Source organism: Paramacrobiotus metropolitanus, unplaced genomic scaffold, assembly GCF_019649055.1.
Source record: "Paramacrobiotus metropolitanus isolate TYO unplaced genomic scaffold, Prichtersi_v1.0 Parri_scaffold0000124, whole genome shotgun sequence".
NCBI classification, from domain to species: Eukaryota; Metazoa; Tardigrada; class Eutardigrada; order Parachela; family Macrobiotidae; genus Paramacrobiotus; species Paramacrobiotus metropolitanus.
The window spans coordinates 324,955-343,485 of record NW_026570344.1 but is presented as its reverse complement, the minus strand read 5'-3'; the positions used below and the strand labels follow the sequence as shown (position 1 = coordinate 343,485).

The 18,531-nt window shown below is 44.0% G+C and overlaps 3 protein-coding genes across 4 annotated transcripts; 2 read left to right on the top strand and 1 right to left on the bottom strand.

Annotated features, from left to right (window-relative positions):
* The first annotated feature begins 575 nt into the window (after positions 1-575).
* Positions 576-2,284, top strand: LOC129598504 (programmed cell death protein 5-like). Its single transcript, XM_055496440.1, has 4 exons — positions 576-799; positions 895-1,018; positions 1,471-1,634; positions 2,051-2,284. The coding sequence occupies exons 1-4, from the start codon at positions 737-739 to the stop codon at positions 2,099-2,101; spliced, it is 402 nt and encodes a 133-aa protein (XP_055352415.1). The 5' UTR covers positions 576-736; the 3' UTR covers positions 2,102-2,284.
* A 172-nt stretch (positions 2,285-2,456) lies between these two features.
* Positions 2,457-6,113, bottom strand: LOC129598503 (protein LSM14 homolog car-1-like). Of its 2 annotated transcripts, none has more exons than XM_055496439.1 (9): positions 5,770-6,113; positions 5,344-5,540; positions 4,953-5,118; positions 4,726-4,878; positions 4,238-4,381; positions 3,966-4,125; positions 3,567-3,858; positions 3,273-3,471; positions 2,457-3,094 (listed from the first exon to the last, which is right to left on the bottom strand). In XM_055496439.1, exons 1-9 carry the CDS (start codon positions 5,948-5,950, stop codon positions 2,763-2,765), a joined length of 1,824 nt encoding a protein of 607 aa, XP_055352414.1. In that variant the 5' UTR covers positions 5,951-6,113; the 3' UTR covers positions 2,457-2,762. The 2 variants fall into 2 exon arrangements, with proteins under 2 accessions (XP_055352414.1, XP_055352412.1); XM_055496437.1 differs by having other exon boundaries at positions 3,273-3,474; positions 5,770-6,112.
* Positions 6,114-6,601: 488 nt separating this feature from the next.
* Positions 6,602-12,770, top strand: LOC129598502 (transcription initiation factor TFIID subunit 4-like). The gene is made up of 12 exons (XM_055496436.1): positions 6,602-6,938; positions 7,017-7,199; positions 7,750-8,136; positions 8,334-8,423; positions 8,495-8,641; positions 9,670-10,010; positions 10,255-10,442; positions 10,515-10,645; positions 11,090-11,215; positions 11,279-11,335; positions 11,546-11,731; positions 12,080-12,770. Exons 1-12 carry the CDS (start codon positions 6,744-6,746, stop codon positions 12,194-12,196), a joined length of 2,148 nt encoding a protein of 715 aa, XP_055352411.1. The 5' UTR covers positions 6,602-6,743; the 3' UTR covers positions 12,197-12,770.
* The last annotated feature ends 5,761 nt before the right edge of the window (positions 12,771-18,531 follow it).

Genomic DNA, 18,531 nt, shown 5'->3' with positions numbered 1-18,531 from the left:
TCACGATTTATGTAGAGTTTGTGTAAAATTTTGGTTCTCATAACGCAAATAAATAAATATTTTTGTAAAAAAATGTAGTTGCAAGCTGCACTTGTACTTAACTTTCTCTCAGAAAATTCTGCACGGATTGAAATACATCTAATAATTTTGCAGTAATTTAAAATACATCTTATAATTTTGCAGTAATTTTGTATTAATTTTGCAGTTTTTTTTATCTAATTAAAATGCCGCGTCGAAATGCATTTGATACCGTAATTCCCATTCATATTTTTGGAAAAATTATTGGCTTACTAGTTACAGATAAGTACTACTTACAGATAAGTAATACTTTTTCTATCATAATAAGGATGTATCAATTCCACAGCCTCAGGCGACAGCAGAACATACAATTAATACTTACATAAATACAGTAACGACTGTAACGTACATGTACGTAACTGTAAATCCATGATGCGCAAAATAATAGAAAGTGCAAATTTGATTTCCGGTGGCTACCGCGCCGGTAGACGGTCTCATTAGAAAACTGACTGCGAAATCAGAACATGTGAATTTCACAATCAGTACGACTGCAGTAATTTAATTTAACTTACCAAAATCAAAAAATAATATAATTATAAATTTTTTATATGACATAAATTAAGTGTCTTTGATGTCGTAATTTGGATGTCGTAACGCCATCACAATTCACAACTATCAAAAATAAATAATCAGAATATCGCCCAATTTAAGAAAAGCCATGGATGACGATTTGGAAGCTATCCGAGCTCAACGAATGGCACAGCTGAGGCAAAATCCGCAGGTGAAGCTGTTGTCGCTAAAAATGTGATTGTTCATAATCCAGCGCGTCGTCGAAGTTTTAACTGTTGGATTATTTTGAGTTTATTGTTTTTTAAGGTGGGTCCAGGTCAAACGGGCGCAAACGATCAGGGACGGAATGCGGAGGAGCAAAAGAAGCAGGAAGCAGAAATGCGAAACGCAATCCTGGCCCAGGTTCTCGATCAGTCAGCCCGAGCGCGCTGTAAGTTGACAGATTATTTTCAGTTTTTCTGATTCCAAGAAAAATCGTAACATTTTTGATGCGCGGTATTACTGATTCAGTCTCGCGCCAGAAACTAACGTTAGCCGTTAAGTGGATTATTTTTATAATTTAAGACCAGTACTATGTGAAGCCAACATCATTTCTTGAATTGAAGAGTTAAATTAAAAATCATTATTATTATGAAGGCGAAGCGTGGAGCTGGTGATACGTAAAGTGGTTCACTGATAAAGTCAAGAATTTAATACCTATCTTTGCGCATTCGTTTGTTAGGTGCACGCTTCTTAAAGGAGTTTTTATTTTAATCAAAGAAAGCATTTGCTAAAGTTTCCCTTCCGTTGACCAGCTTCTGCTGGTTTTTTTTTTAAATTTGGAAATATACTTCCTTGATATGAGTCAGAGTGACTGATAAAATTGCTTGGCTTGCTCTGCAGTGAATACGATCGCATTGGCTAAACCAGAAAAAGCCAAAATGATTGAAAACATGGTGATACAAATGGCCACTCGGGGCCAGATCGGCAGTCGGCTCTCGGAAGACCAGTTCAAGCATATTCTGTCACAGGTCCAGGAGCAGACCAAAACCACCACCACTGTCAAGGTGCGCTACTGATTCTGATTGCACGTTTTTTTGATTGCTGTTGTCCCCTTTATAAGGTTTTCTTTCCCAAGTTTTTTTCGCGTCCATTGCCCATTTTGACAACTTATTAGCTTGTCGTTTATTGTTGAGGATGTCATTGTTATCCCTTCATGCACTTATTCAGCTGCTTACGTTAATCAATTATCTTGTAATTTTAGTTGCAGTAAGTACCGTAAGAACTTTCTCAGTGAGTTTGTACTTTGAATGATCTCTTTTTGTTTTTGTTTTGCGTTGTAAACGTCTACAGTTTAATGATAAATTAATTTAAAATGAATGACTTTTCTTTTCTGATTTGCTCCAGTTTTTAGTAGCCCCTGCAGTTGTTTGCCGCCATACTTTTAGCAACGTAAATAAATGAAGGATTTTGCTGTTTGTAGTTTGACAGGCGGCGTGCCCAGCTGGACGACGATGACGAGGACAAGTACTAATTCTTGAATTTTGTAAAAGAATTTGTAACACTGATTATTTGGAATGCGATTCTCATAACTTTGTTCAGTTTGTTGTAATCGTCTGCAGAATAACTTACGTAATTATGCAGTTTCTTTTACTTTTTTAAAGTCAGTCCGATACAGAAGCCACTGAAATTTTGTATAAAATCAGTTCAATGGAAACTGTGCCCAATGCGTCTACGGTAACTCTACTCAACACAGAAATTGTAGAGAGAATTGTACTGTGACTGTTAGGCTTCGTTGCTTACGTTGGAAATCTGATGTGATAGCGGCATACATTAGCGCGATACATAAAACTATCGGCGATTTTTTTTTCAAAGCACGAAAACCGTAGTCCATGCAAACAGTTTATTTGGACTTACAATTTACAACTCCGGGATAAACCAGCTTTTCAACAAGCATGAAGTTCAACATTCATGGAAATAAAATTATGTTAGAAAGACAGTCGCTGCCATTGCTTATGCACTATGTAAAAACCGGGAACCAATGAAAGCATCGTAACGATCTTCGGCGCGCACAACAGTTATGATCTAATGGAAATACGCATTGGGATAAACGGGTCAAATGGGACAAACGAGAAAACAGCTAAACATCAACCAAGAGGAAAAACATTTCAAAATGATATGATTGCAAATAAAATTCAACGTTCCGCTTGATCAGGAGAAGTCGCACCAATGATATCGTAGTCGCTGTTCTCCTTGTTGGACGATCCCGCTGCATCCCGGGTAGCTTGCAGATCGGCCGCAGCGCTGCCGATATCGACCGGGAAGGTCCACTCGACCATGGCCAATTTTCCATCCGTCGGCAATTCGCCTCGAGGCTCACCCAGGGCCACCACATGCTGTTGGGTCAGCTGCTGCTGCAGCACTTCTTTGGCCGCCGGTGGCAGTATGCTGCCCACCCACTGCCGTCCAGCGCCCATTCCTCCACGGCGTCCGCGGCCGCGCAGCGGCGGCTGTTGCTGAGTGCCGGCTGAAAATAACGAACAAACAACACAGAAGATTAATCAACAGACAATAGTACTACCCATATACGAGAATTCTAAATCAAAGTTTTTTACAAACTGATTGATCAACTTATGTACTTACATAAACATATTTATACAGCAAATGTAAGTATATAAGTAGCTGGACGGCATACGCATACGTACCGGTTGGCTGCGACTGGATCTGCATTTGCTGCGGCACTGGTCCGTGTGTCCAGTTATTCATCGTTCCAGGCTGTCCGCTCTGGTTCCAGCCACCTCGTTGCATTTGACGACCGCTGGTGTTCCCATCGTTCCATCCGGCGTTGCTGCGGCCTTGATTCCAGCTAGTACTGCCGCCCCATCCGCCTTGTCGGCGTTGACCCTGCTAAACAACACCACGAAACAAGTGAAAAAAATAATTATGCAAAATGAGAAGGTTATTAAGCTTAATAGGCGATAATTTCATCAGCATCTCACCGGCTGAGTATTCCACTGTCCCGACTGGCCATTCCATTGGCTCTGCTGCTGATTATTCCATTGTCCGCGGTTGTTATTCCGCATGCCGGCACGGCCCTGCCCACGTCCACCACCGCGGCGATTCCCGCCGCGACCCTGTCCTCCGTATCCGAAATTGCCTCCGGGACCACGACCTCCTGCATTCCAGTTGTTGCCAGCCATATTCCAACTGTTGCCGGCGTTAAAGCGCGGTGGACGGCCAAAAGTATTATTGTTCAACTGGTTTTCACGGCGCCAGTTGCGTGGCTGCACACTGTAATAACAACTGTTGTACTGTGCGAATACGCAGGAGTAACTATATTTGCTGCTTACAGTAAACCACGAACGCTTATCTGAAAAAGAAATCGGAACCCGTCTTACCCTTGATTTGGATCCAGAGCTTCGCAGCTAATCTTATCGAAGAAGTTATCATCCGGATTATAATACTTCTTGGGATCCGTTTCGGGAACAGGCACCGCAGTATTCCCGCCAGTGGCATTAGATTCCGCAATGGAACCGGCGAGCAAATTTCCAACGCTCACTAAAAACAAGAAACGGTAATTCAGAACAATACGCAAAACTTACAGCAAAATTCAAAAAAATTATTCATCTTAAAGAAACGTGCTTGCAACTGCACTGCACTGTGTACTTACAGCCAGCCTGTCCAGTTTTGTCCATAATTTCGAACTTCTGAGCCATGGTTGAGAATGATTCCAGATCCAGATTCGTATCTAGCGGTTCTGCAGCTGATCCGGAAACTGGCGGCACCACATTCTGGTACTCTTTCAACAATTTCACTGGAAAAAAGAACAATTATCAGCACAAATCACCGTGAGCTTAGGCTACAGGCACACAACGAAACTTTAAAAGTTAATCAACCTAAGAAACTATCCATCCAAAATAAATCTATATCCTTACCAGATAAAATTATGCGCTTTGTTAGAAGTTTTTTTGATTTGAAATTATAGGGCCTCTGTAGAGTACAAACTACTCTGTAGAGTAGAAGATATCTACTGCATTGTACTGTAACATGCATGTATAAATAAACGCCTTTGATTTTGAAAAACATCGGAACTTTATTATAGAAAGATTTCAAGACACTGCAACAATCACCTGCCAATAATTTTTTGGCTGAACGTACCGTGCTGTGCCGGGTTAATCATTCCAGGGCGCACACCGGGCCCAGCCCCGAGGCCCACTCCTGCGCCACCAAGCATGCCCTGCATATTCATGCTGGGTCCGCGACTGCCCCATCCCCGGCCGCGGCGCATACGTCCACGTCGGCCTCGCCCACCTGCCAAAGCCCACAAATGACCGACCGGTGTGCAAGACATTTCCAATGACATAGGTGGAAGGTCAAGTTCATACCTTGCTGCTGCAGCTGCCGGTTGCCACCGGTGCCTGGATGACCCGCGCCGCCAGACGCGTAACTGGGCGCAAAACGCCACGCCGGCCCATTGTTGCTCATTCCATGCGCAGCAGCACTCTGCATCATTCCCCCTCCCGAACCCGACGCAGAACTCGCAACAGCAGACTACGAACGAATTAACACATTAAAACCATTAACCGCCTGTCAGGTACAAATATGGCGCGTGCTACTAATAACCCGTATGATCCATAATTTAAATTCTAAATTTTGCAGGAAATTTCCCAATGACATTTTCTCAAGAACATTGCGTAGCGCTGAAGTGCGCAATGCCGTTATGCTAACAAGTAAAGAAATCTCGATTATAAATGACATTTACGGGGATTTCCGTACCTTCACGATCGCCGGATCGCAGGCAGGGTTAGAGTTGTTTCGGGTGCGGGGACGTGGCGGCATGTCGACCTTTGGTGGCTCGGAGACTTCCAAATCTTTTATGTCCGTGACGCGGAAAATGATGTATTCGAACAAGTCTTTGGGGGGCTGCACGGCTTTCTCAAGGGGAAGACGGTCCTCGCTTCCGAAAGAGCGCACTGAATTAAAATACGAATATACGGAATCGTATGCACACAAGAAATCTGAGAGATTAGAAAGGTCATCGAATGAATTGCAATCATGAACCATATTTAAAACCGGGGTCGACCGAAGCGTGCCCGCGTGGTCCAATTATTAATACAGATTTCGAACATTATGCAATTGATGCTTGAAAGATCGAAATCATAAACACCTGGTCAACTAACACACAGAAATCGATGACCTTACCGTTCTGCAGGGAAATCGTCGCATTCTGCTCGTTATAAGCATACAAAATACCCTCGTAGCGGATATTGGAATTCGAGATGATGCTGATTTTGCTGCCAACAAACACCTGTGGATCCACTTGAGGCATTTCAGCCGGGGCAGAATTATACAACGACTGCAAGCTAACACCTGTCGCGGCCATTATTGTTTATAACAGGAGGTAATGCAACTACCAGGGAAAATTAAAAAATGCAGTCAGGCAATCAATAAGCGCTTCCACAAATGAATGAGTCGGATAATCAAAATTCGGAAAAGCTCACGATGGCAGTCAGTCTTGAGCTGCTGTATACACGGATAGCACCTGGATGCTGGAAGATCGGAAGGCTGAGATAAAAGCCTAAAAGCGCTACAAAATCCTCGTTCAAAAACCGAAAACATGACTCACTCGTACCATGGCATACATTGCCATGGTACGAGTACTGAGTTCTGGGTGTTGATTTGCAGTGATTCACCGGTCACTGGGTATGGTTTGTGTCTGCACAGTCTGTGTAGAGTCACCGGTGCTGGCTGTATGCACTACAACCGTACGAGTGCTTAATGATCATACTTCTCATACGCGCTCGTACAATCAATAAACCTATGATTGGCTAGCTCAACACAGCCCCACCTCTAGCTGCACCTTACATAACTGCGTACCGTTTCAAAGTGACTCGCATGCCCGCTTATCTGTAGATTCTGTACTAGATTCCGTAGCTGTTTGCGCTGTACACGGGTAAGCAATCGGTTGCGCTACACCAAATTTCGCACGCCACGCTGCCTATATAAATAACCCTTGAGCATTGCAGAAGTTTTCTCTTTCCCCTCACATCAAGTTTATTGACGCTCGGCATCTGTCTCTCTGCGTCCTTGAATCCTTTCAATAGAGAAATCACATAGTGTGCCTGTCGCTTTTCATTCACCGATGGCCACATTCTCAAAGTCCCGCGCCATTTGTGATGGACGGGCAGCAGCCAAGACAATTAGGTCCTCAGCGGCACCGTATTATTGATAATTCTGCTTTGGGCCAAATTAACGGTCCGACCAGCGGCAGCAACGCGTTTCCCCCATCGCAGGCTATCCGCCATCCGAATCATATGCAATTGAATGGTTCCCTTGTGCGCCCTCCCAACATGACGGTCGGAGGCCCCCAGGTAACTATAGTGCACCCCTCCTCATATAGGCGCGCGTAAAATATGTCTGAAGTGGGATTTCTTCTCGGGTCCATGTAGCCCAACATCGCGCTGCCCAACCAGAGCGCCTTGCAACCGGGCACTGTCTATCTCATCCGGAGTCCTTCGGGGGAGCTGCAGTTGGTGCGCTTGGCGCCGCAGGCCGGTCCCAATATCGCCGGAGGCGTCCAGAGGCCCGGTTTGCTCAATACGTCCTTCGCAAATGTCGTTCGATTTCCCACGGTAAGTCGTCTCTGCGATTACGCTGCAATTTTACAAGGGCCACCGTAAATCCCTCGGTGTCTGTCAGTTTTTATCCGTGTTCAACTTTTTCCTTTGTAAATTATAAAACAGTGAATGATCAGGAATGATCACATTATTGATCAAGAATGTATTCCGGAAAGAGTTTTGGAAATCAGCTTAGTTCGATAATGCAGTAGATGTAGCGGGGTTTTTGAATTTCGAACATTGATTGGGAAATTAATTTCTCGTGAACGAAATTAATTGATCTGGATTTTCGAAATAGAGATGCTCTTCCAATCTTCCCAAAATTTTCGTAAGTTTTCTGGTTTAATGTCGTTGAAATTCCCTAGTTTTTGTTTGCTTCTTTAGCGTATAAATGGGAATGTTGATCTGAAATTCACCGCGTCACAATACTTAAATGTTTCGGATTCCTTTCAAGCATTTCGCTAAATTTCAAGGTGTATACAGTATGTCCTTTAAGATGTAGGCCTTTGGCCTGGCGACTGTCTTTAACAATTAACGGATTATAACATTTGGGAATCTTACGTAGCCCAACCTTCCTGGCCAGCAGGCCCCTCACCAACCCGTCCAGGGCGCTTCCTCGGGCCAGCTACCACCGGGCATCCCCAGCCAAGTGGGTCCCCCTGGCGTGGTCGGAGGCCATGCTCTGTCTTCGGGGGCAAGCGGCATGCCCTCCCATCCCGGTCAACCGATGCACATGCGCCCTCAATCCGGTATGATGCCCCACGGAATGCCTCCTGGGGCTCCATCCGGTCCTCCTTCGGGTCCGGGACCAGGGGGTGGCCCGGCTGGACCAAGACCGATCGATGATCCTCTGAAAAAGGCCCAGCAGTTCTTCGGGGCTTTGCTCAGCATGTCCAAAAACCAGACTCCCAGCATGTATCCGACGGCCAGGGATCTGCTACAACAACTGGTGGTGAGTTATAGAAGGACGATATTTTGTTTGTTACATACTTTTCGGGCTTTTACAGATACTCATAGAATCTTTTTCAGATACATACTTTCATAATTTTTGTAATCACACCGAGAAGTTTCATTTTACACATAGCATTATTTTTCGGGATAGCTGACGATTTGTTTCATAACATGCATTAGAATTTGATTATCACTTAGGACGCGAGGATCAATCCGGACATGTTCGCTCAGCGATTACAGGAGGAGCTGAAGTCAACACCCCAACCGATTCTCGCACCTCTACTTCGGGTAAAACAAATTTGCTGTGTTATAGTATTACCTTTTTTGCCTGTGAAATATCTTCATTATTTTACTTGTAGAGTTGTTTGGCTCAGTTGCGCCAGCAGCTGGCCACCGGAGAGATCCTGATCGATGGCATCCAACCGCCTCCCAACGCTGCCCTTGCCATCAGCGATCCAAACCTTACTTTGAACAGTATTATGCCTAATCTTCCTGCACCATCTCCGGTAAGTAGCACCTGGATTATAGGGATACTGTCGATTTAGGTTGGCTAGTTTTGTCGATGCTGGTACAGCATTTTTTTCTAAATTATGGAAACTAATTCTAAACTAATTATGGAAACTAAAAACTAATTCAGTAATGCCAGTACTGTTAGCATACTGTCTTTTTCGCTTTTGTCAGGTTCGTTTCGGCTTAGTCAGGAAATTTCATACTTAATTAACCAACAGATGCACTACTAGATTTTGTTCGCAATAATTGATTTGTTATGAAAACGTTATCCTGTATTTTAAAACTAAGGTGTCTTTCGCATAACAATGTTTTAGCGTTGCGCATGCAAGATGTATACCGAAACTGTATCGAATGACCAAAGATTGTTGCAGTTTCACAATTTGTGTCCATTTACAGTAATCTTTTTACTGACGTCATAATTTTCGGTGTTACTAGCCGCTGTATTAATCCGGTAATATGTCATTTCGCGATCGAAAGCAGTGTAGTCATTGTAGTGGTTTCGGTTTTGTCGGCGTGAAATATGTGAATGGAATTTTCAAAAAAGTTAGTAGTAGTACGAGTTTCGCTGCATTTTGGACACCGCTGGTTGATCAAGTTAGATGTTGAGGTTTTGTCTTTTCAAAATGTTGTTGCTTTCCGGCAGTTGTTGCCTCAATTGTTACGCATTGGCGCGTGCGTCCCTGTTCTGTGCCTTTACGAATTTAGGGTTTCACGTAATAGGTTTGTAGAACATCTACAACTGCCGCTGGAGTTTGGCTTTTTTATTGAAGATCTATAGCAGCTTCTTTGTGCAGTGTGCCTTGTTTGACTCTAAGTCTGTTGGTTTTTTGCCACTTTTAGACCGTGTTTTTATTTGTTTAATGTCATCGCATTGATGCTTTTTCACAAACTGAAATGGAAATTTTTGTGTTAGTAAAAAAAATGGTTCTTGAAGTAACGAAGTTGTCATCACCATATAAAAGTAAAATGTAGCTGAATTAAACACGCTGGTATTGTTTTTATGTACAACGTTATCTTTGCATAGACGGACAGCCACGTGCCTCGGGGTGCGCCACCGCCGACGGCGGCTGAATCACCGCGTCCTGCCCCTGCCAAGTCCGGTGGTAAAGGCAAGGGCGCCAAGAGTGCGGCCGCTGCTGCTGCAGCCGCCGCGGCGGTCAACGCTAATTCCGAACAGCATCCTGCCTTTGCTTCCGTACCGCCTCTTTCCACGCACACAAAACCGGAAAGAGCACCCAAGGCTCCCAAGCCCCCACCGGCAGAGAAAAAAGCCGCAGCCAAACAAAAGCGACAGAAAGAGATACAAGAGACACGGGCACGACTAGAGCAGGAAATGGCCAAGGCTCCTCCCACTCTCGGACAAAAGTAAGCGCGCCAGTTTTCCCTGGGAGTTTACATGATGTACAGTGTAATGCACTGCTGTGTTAGAGTGTGTATTTGTGAGAATTCGTCTCAAAAGTGGTTGCCAGTTTCGTACAAAGTTACAGTTTGCTTGTCATTATTCATATCTCTCCTTCTGGAATTTGCAGTTTGCCTTTGTTACTTATAATCAGAAGTAGCTAAATTTCGACAATCCCTTATCGCTTGATCACTCTTCCTGATGTTATAGAGAATCTAAAGAGCACAAAGCCGATGAGGACGAACTGAACGACGTGGCGGCCATGGGTGGTGTGAACCTGAATGAAGAAAGTGCCAAACTATCCTCGGCGGAGCTTGTGGGTACGCAAACAAGGAGTATTGGCGATGATCACACGCTGATGGCTCATGATTCTGTTAAGCGGAGGGTGCTGAGTGCTGGTAGGTTGTTGTTGTGTTCTGACAGTAAGTAATTTTTGTTAGTGCTATGTAATGTAATAATCGTTTTTATAGTGAAAGGATACGTACAAGACGACCTTCCCGGTGAGGTGCTGACTATTATTTCCCATGCCGTTGAAGCTCGACTAAGGAACTGCTGTGAACGCTTGAACATCATTGCTGAACATCGCTCGGAGAGTGTTCGAGTAAGTTGTTTGGGACATCGAAAGTGAAAACAACGTACAATGTTTTGCGGCTGTATTCAGATCGAAATCAGGAATATCTATGTTAAATCATTCTTTGCAATCAGTTGTGTTATACTTCGTGATGATTTAAACATACTATGGTTGTGGTCTTAATATGTTTATGGGCATGCCATGGGTGGATTCTGTATTTTGTTTAATAGTTCCGCTAATAATAGTTTCGTATCGTCGGAAGTTAGTACTATGCGCTTATTTTAAAACTAGGTGATAGTACGCTGGTTCGGACGTATTCGAAACTATCTATGGTAATCCGCACAGATTTAGTGTCAAAAATATATGAAGATCTATGCTGCAGTTATTTTTCATGCCACAAACCTGTTTGTTTCTGTTTTGCATCGCTTATGATCCCGTAACATTTGTAGCTGTTTACTTTTTTCTTTCGTTTAGGGTCATCAGCATTACAAGGTGACTCAGGACATTCGTGGGCAGATGCGGTTCATGGAAGAGCTAGATAAAGTAGAAAAGCGCAAGCGTGAAGAAGAAGAGAAAGAAACATTCCTTAAGATCGGCAAGGTATTGCTTGGATGTGCACAAATGAAGCACCTTGTAAGCGCATGCGAAGGGTGTGTGTTTCAGAGTCGGAATCGGCCGGAAGATCCTGAGCATATGAAAATGAAACAGCGGGCGAAAGAGGTAACAACTGTTCTAATAACGGCTGGCTCATGCGTCTCTGGTGCTTGTCGTTGTTTGTATTGCTTGATCTTACGTTCACGTATAAAACTGTCTAAAAATTTGGAACCAAGTTTAGCGTACGTCGATGTTTTACGTCTTGAGCGAACTTGAACATTAACACTTCTGCTTTACACACTGTATAGATCGTAATCGATCTGTTTTGTGTTATAGATGCAAAGAGTAGAACAAGAAGAGCTGCGCACAAAAGAAGCCAACGAAGCGGCGCTGGCTGCTCTAGGCAGTGGTCCTCGAAAAAAGCCCAGACTAGAACAGACAACCGCTGTTGTGGATGGCTCTTCCGGCGGAGCGAGCACGTCGATGATCACCAGTATATCTCGCTCCGAAATCCGGTCTCAGGTATGAAGTGGATACTTTATAGTTTATTATATAAGACAGCGTATTTTTACATGTTTTAATATGTACACCGTGCGAATTCCTTTACCTAAACGGAGAACTGAAAATTACAGAAACTACTAAATAAAGATGTTAAAGGAAAATTGCGTTATCGTTAAATTTTAATGAGTAAGAATGGTTTCTCACATTTCTGTTAATTCTTTTTGGATTGTTTTCGTTGTGTTGCTAACTATGAGAATAGTAGTTCGGTCGTTTTGTTGTGGCTATTTCTAATAAAGTTGTAACTTTAATGTTGTAGTAGTTTTGCCATCAAAATATGTTGTAATTGGTCCGATATATGCTTCTTTGCAGCCGTATCGACCGAAAATCAAACGGGCTAGTTTACGGGATGTGATTTTCATGATGGAAACCAATGGAAAACTGAGTAAATCTCCTCTACTCTACCAGCTTCTCCATCAGCTTAAATGATGACAGGGACAGCGTCGTCGACGCGGATCCTGATCGTATTCTCGAGATTGACCAAAAAACCCTGTTGCGCCGTGTCAGTGCGCAGTCGCCCTATGCGTGCGTTGTTAGATGTTTTGTACAAAATTTAACCGTGTAAACAAAATAGACTTTTTTGTTTTGTAAAGTGTGAGTGTTTTGATGATAGTTTTAATTAGTTGGATCGTGTTGTTAAGCGGAATCGACTTTGACAAAGTTGGAGAGTACTGGAACGCCCTTTTTAACTGTGATGTGCTTTGGCTGTTTGCGGGTGCGTGTTCGTTGTGTTGGACACTGTTGGCAAACGACACCCTGTTAGCTTCTTTTTAAACTATACCAGTGACTGATCAAATCCAAATTATTATTTAGCTACTAGCATTTATGGAACGTTTGCTTATTTCGGTATCTTATCTGAACTTGTTTGCTCTAAAAAAATCGATGTGAACGTGTTCAGTTTGATGAAGAACGAAATTCAGTTGTATCGTTTGCAGTGTGGTTTTATAATCGTGTCTGCAGTTTGCAAACCAGTTTTGATCCCAAACAAATGAACGGAACTGCTTACAAGTTGGAAATAAATTAAACTGTTTGCTGTATTTACCGTATACGTGGTGCTCGTACCTGATATTGATTAATTAACCCGGCAACGTCTGCTAGGTGGAAAAACCACCAGTAAAGTTCGCTAATTTTTACAACGCCAGAACTATTGTCATTACCTGGGTTACATATGCATGAGATAGAACAAAGATAACTCTCTTCAAAACAGTGAATTTTAGTTTTTAATCAGACACACCATAAAAAACGTACATTGCTTAAAAAACACTGAAAAAATAACATAAAGTTCTACGAAGTGTATCTAAATCGGCTGTTGTGATAAAAATTTTGGATTAAATTAGTGATAACTTCATGTGAGTATCTCACAATTTCAGTATCACACAAAAGTTTGCAGCTCTTCTGTAAAAAACTGTGAATTTTCAAAAACAGCTGGTGGAAATTCCACCGCTTGGGCATTGGCGTAGGACAATAACATGCTGCCTGAACAGGCACAGTGACCAGAGCCGCACACTTCATATGATTCAGCCGTTGCACACTAGGAGAGTAGCCAAACCAGAACACTGTCAACTAACTGATCAAAATATCAAACAAATAAAGACATCTGACTGATCTGAGTGCTTTTATAATAGCATAAATGATAATAAAACATTTTTCTTATCATATCGCAATTTTTTCTTCGACTGCAATAGGTAAGAGAACAATAAAACGACGTTGTGATCGAAGCAGCCAACCAGAAATATGGCTGGCTGTGATCAGTGTTGTGCACATGTAAACTGGCGCAGCCCACCATGACCCTGTTGCATGCTGACCGGAAATGAAACATTCTTTTGATTATAAATTCAACCATGAATCTTTTCATAATGAATTAAATTGCATAAGCTAACTATTGTAAACAGCTACCACAGCCAGGTTGATTCGAGTAGGTCAAGTAGCCACAGTGTTGTGTACAACGGAATTTGTGTGGTGTCGCACCGGCAACCACCTTGCCCACACCGTACGTATTGTATATCGTGAATGCCCAAGCAGTGGAATTTCCACCTACCCTTCAAATTTTAAACTACTGCAGCAAAAATTTTGAAAAAATTAGTTTAAGTTCATTATATTATTGTTATTCTATGGTATGAATTTCAACTTCGACAAAAAATTCCTTGATACCTCGGGCATTGCCGGGTTAACCTAAAAAAATAGGTATATCGATATCATTTCGATTCACTGGTTGCGTTATCAAGTCAGCTTATGTGGCTCAACTTGGCTGATATACATGTATGTACAGTAGTTGCACCAAGGCATAACACTACACTACGTGGTAGCAGCGCTGTTTAATCAACCGCCTAGAAATGATGACCGCCAGTCGTAATTGGAAGAGCAAACAAAGCTGTCTTCCGTCCGTTTCTGCACATATGCTCAGCCAGCCGCGTGCACCTGCGCGACTGCTCGATGCCCATTGCCGCTACGTCAAAACTTCCCTGGTCAGCGCAAGTGCTGCGCATCGGCCGTTCACAGTTGCACCTGCGCGATGGGAAATGGCTTGGAGTTTGGAGTTTGGATTCGCTGCGATGTTTAAGGAGCCTTGAACGACACTACTTGGGGGGAACTTTTGTGAACCCCAGGTAAATCGGGTATGTCGTTTCTCGCTGGTCGATGTCGTTTTCTGTTTCTGTGGAACTGCTTTTCTGGGCTTTTAACGTATTTGTAGCCTTTGGGTTCCACTGAAATGGCGAAAGATCAGCAATGTCAGTATTGCCAGAATATGTTCACCAAAGGCGCTGGGTTCGCCAACCACGTCAAGGCCTGCAGCAAGAAATTCCAAGCGCAACAGCCCTCTGCCGCTGCCAAGCCCCAATCGGGTCAGCACCTCCTTCAGTTTATCCTCTCTGGAGTACATTATGCTCTCCCGAAAAGAGTGCCAAAGACGGTTCGACGGCCATGCGCTCAGAGCCTTACCCAGATACTCCGCAAATGCGTACGTGAAAACTCTTCAGCGTCATGGGTGGATTTGTTACTGTTTGGTTCAAGAGCTCTGTCCTTACCTGCCGCAAAATCAGTCCGGAAGGAGTCACTTTCAACAATTATCCGCAGAAATCTGGCTGATTTGTCCTGTCACCACCATCCTCCCCGTGCACATACCAGAAGCGACAAAACCCGTAAAAGCAAGATGAACGATGAGCGACTGGCGGCTTTGACCACGTCCCTGTTACAAGACAACAATGTACGACGGGCCGTCGGAGTAATAATGGGTGAAGATGCACTCGCGCCCATGAATGCAGACACTTTAGAGTCCTTGCACAATAAGCACCCGCCGGAACCACAAGACAGCGATTATCCATCGCCACCTGAACAGACACATAGGCCTTCCCTGGCTACACCTGCTGAAGTTTTAAATGCCGTGCTGAGTTTCCCTTCAGGTTCTGCTGGTGGTTGTTCAGACCTACGGCCCCAACATCTGAAAGATTTGTTGTGTGGGCCTGGAGCTGAGGAAGGCGAATTGTGTTCCGCTTTGACTGACTTCGTGAATCATGTACTGCATAACGAAGTCCCCGAGGATATCAGGCCCTTCTTCTTCGGCGCCAACCTAATCCCATTGACGAAAAAAGACGGCGGTATACGTCCTATTGCCGTTGGAGAAACCCTCAGACGTTTAGTTTCGAAAGTTGTTAGCCAGAGGTGCTCTGACAAAATGAAAGAACTGTGTAATAAGGTTCAGTTTGGTTTTGGAATCAAGGGCGGAGCCGAGGCTATCATCCACGGGGTGCGCGCCTATTTGGAAACTCCTCACGCGGAAGCACGGGTAATTGTCAAACTCGATTTTAAGAACGCATTCAACCTATTAAGACGAGACGCTCTATTATGGGCTGTTCGTGAACATTTTCCCGCTTACTACGGCTACTTCTGGCAGTCATACCGTTTCAGCAGTCATTTAGTCTGCGGAGAAGAATTGTTGTCATCCGCCCGGGGAGTGCAACAGGGTGACCCGTCCGGCCCCTTTGGCTACAGCCTACCCACGTTACCGCTGTTCACCGATCTGGATTGTGAGTTGTTCTTGGCGTTCCTCGATGATGTTACTTTAGCGGGAGCCGTGGAAACAGTAATGGCGGCCATTAAGCGAATTGAAGAACGAGCGGCGAAGTTAGGCTTGGAACTGTACTTCAGCAAGTGCGAATTTTTCCCAGTTGTAACAAAGGGCGAAGATGAATCATTAATCCGGACATCCCTGTTGAGCAACTGGCCAGATATGATACAGCTGAACACGGACAATTTCACCTTATTAGGCGCACCTATGACGTCGTCGGCATGTGCGGGATTTTTGGCTAGTAAAACGGAACAACTTAAGAAATTCGTACATCGTTTGGAGAAATTGCCAGCCCATTACAGCCTTTTTCTCCTCAAGAACTGCCTAAGCGTTCCGAAAGTGCTATACGGTTTACGCACTTCCCGTTGTTATGAACATCCTCAATTACTCATAGAGCCCCCAAACAGTAACAAATTTTTGTACGGCTACGTACGGTTTCCGCTTACGGCTCCTACGGCTACGGTACGGTTACGGCAGAAATAACTGGATTGACCGTACGGTATACCGTATACGGCAGTACCGTATACGGCAAGCCCATTGTAAAACCGTGTTTTTGGCTTACGGTTACGTACGGCACTTTCGTTACAGTACCAATTTTCACTACGGTTACGTACTGTTGTGCCGTACAGTATGCCGTATACGGCAGTACAGTATACTGTTTGGGGGCTCTAATTACTCATAAGAATACGACGATATGCTGCGGTCGGGGATTGAGAAATTGGTCAACGTAAAGATATCTGAATTACAGTGGACTCAGATGTCTCTTCCAGTACGGCGAGGAGGTTTGGGAACGCGCCGCACAGAGACATTAGCTGTCTGTGCCTATTTGGTATCGGTGTACTCTGTGCAGCCCATCGTTTCTGAGTTTTACCAGTCGACTGAAGAGAGCAGCTATTGAGTCCTGGTTACAATATATGCATTGTGAGATTCCTGCTGATTTTATTCGGAAGTTTCAGTACGCATGGGATACACCAATGATTGAGCGGGACATTGCCATGCTGATGTCGAATACAGAAGGAAACGAACGGAACAGGGCCGTCTTGCTGGCTGCACTAAACAAAGACTCTGGAGCCTGGTTGAATGCGTTGCCCGCTCCATGTCTGGGAACATTCCTTAGAGACGACGAGGTCAGAATTGGTGTCGCACTGCGGTTCGGATTGCCAGTTGTAGTGGCGCACAATTGCATTGCGTGCGGCACGCAAGTAGAAACTAACGGACATCACGGGTTATCCTGCAATAAGTCAACTAAGGGACGATGGGCGCGACATAAAGAAATGAACAGTATTGCTAAGAATTGTTGCGAAAGCGCCGGTTTTCCTTGTCAGCTAGAACCGACCGGCTTATCGAGTGTGAACGGAAAAAGGCCCGACGGCATGACGCTGATCCCTGTCCGCCAAGGGAAACCACTGGTGTGGGATGTAACCAGTTGGTGTACGGTCGCGGACTCGCATGTCACCGGCAGCTCAAAGAAAGCTGGATACGTGGCTCAGCTCGCAGAAAATGCTAAGCGCCGGACATATTCGTCTGTGGAAAATGGAAACTTTTTTTATCCTTTAGTGATTGAGACGTTGGGAGTATTTGGCCCCGCTTTCAGTGAACTGTTGCATTTCATGGGCCGTAAAATTCGAGACTTAACTGGAGAAGCGCGTTTTACTGCTTTCATTAACACTTCGTTGACTAGCAGTTTTGAGCAACGCGGCTGGCTTTCTTGGTGGAAGTCACCAGAAGCATCCTATTGGTCATTAAGATCTACTAACCAGTCATTCTTTTTGTTTTAAAGAGGTTTGACCAATAACATTGACCATTAAGACAAAAGAAATACACTGGCACCTGCGCAAAATTTACTGGCGATGAAAGAACATGGGAACATCTTTTGATGAGATGTTCTGCTTATCTGCTAATTGATCGCATGGCTCCGCAGCTATTGTCTTTGCTTAGTCTATGCTGACCCGGATTCACCCTTTTATTGCCCTAGCGGTATGCGCGCTCATCTGATTGTTAGCTGCTCTGATCGTTTTCCTTGTATGCCTGTCAGTCGAACAGCGGCTTCATTGGGCAGTCTTCCCAAACTTCCTAATGCGCCCGATTTTTTTGTAAGCCATCGGCAAAACATACATTGCTCAAAATTTTACAGTAGCGTGCTGATACTGTTTAGTACATGGCCTGAATTTTTCGACATCTTTCATTTGCGCAATCGGGCGGTGTAACAGCTTGAATGTAAGTGTCCCAAAAGGATGGTGACTTCCACCATCCCAGTTCTGGACTTCCGGCTGCACTGGGTGTGTTGTTAAGAGTACTATTAGAAACTAGACGTTTTTTCACCCACACAGCCCAAAATTTGCTGTAAAATTATTTTTTTGAAATTAGTTAGTGATTTAATAAGAGCAGTTGTGGTGTGAGTAACCATGCTAGTCAACGAAGTGTTAAGCAGCGTTTTAGTCTCGCCGTTGTAAAAGGAAATGCTACGGCTGTTTTGAGCACGTTACCTTTTAACCCAAGAGAAGATAGAGATTTTGGTTGTTTTTTTAATGTTTAAATTTTAACTTTCACGTAGTGTACCGGCGCTTGCAATTATTGTTATCTTGGCGGCTATTGCCCAATAAATCTGGTACAGAGAGAGAATTTCATTGCTATCACGTAGTGTATATTTTGCCATGGTTGCACTGTTGCAATTACTCACTAACATTACTGTAAGTGA

Coding starts and splice junctions, on each gene's coding strand:
- LOC129598504 (XM_055496440.1), top strand. CDS start 737: ATGGATGACGATTTGGAAGCTATCCGAGCTCAACGAATGGCACAGCTG. Junction 800..894: donor AGCTGAGGCAAAATCCGCAG/GTGAAGCTGTTG, acceptor TTGTTTTTTAAG/GTGGGTCCAGGTCAAACGGG. Junction 1,635..2,050: donor AAACCACCACCACTGTCAAG/GTGCGCTACTGA, acceptor TGCTGTTTGTAG/TTTGACAGGCGGCGTGCCCA.
- LOC129598503 (XM_055496437.1), bottom strand. CDS start 5,950: ATGGCCGCGACAGGTGTTAGCTTGCAGTCGTTGTATAATTCTGCCCCG. Junction 4,879..4,952: donor CCGGCAGCTGCAGCAGCAAG/GTATGAACTTGA, acceptor GGGCTTTGGCAG/GTGGGCGAGGCCGACGTGGA. Junction 3,475..3,566: donor GACAGTGGAATACTCAGCCG/GTGAGATGCTGA, acceptor GGTGTTGTTTAG/CAGGGTCAACGCCGACAAGG.
- LOC129598502 (XM_055496436.1), top strand. CDS start 6,744: ATGGACGGGCAGCAGCCAAGACAATTAGGTCCTCAGCGGCACCGTATT. Junction 8,642..9,669: donor ATCTTCCTGCACCATCTCCG/GTAAGTAGCACC, acceptor ATCTTTGCATAG/ACGGACAGCCACGTGCCTCG. Junction 10,011..10,254: donor CCTCCCACTCTCGGACAAAA/GTAAGCGCGCCA, acceptor CTGATGTTATAG/AGAATCTAAAGAGCACAAAG.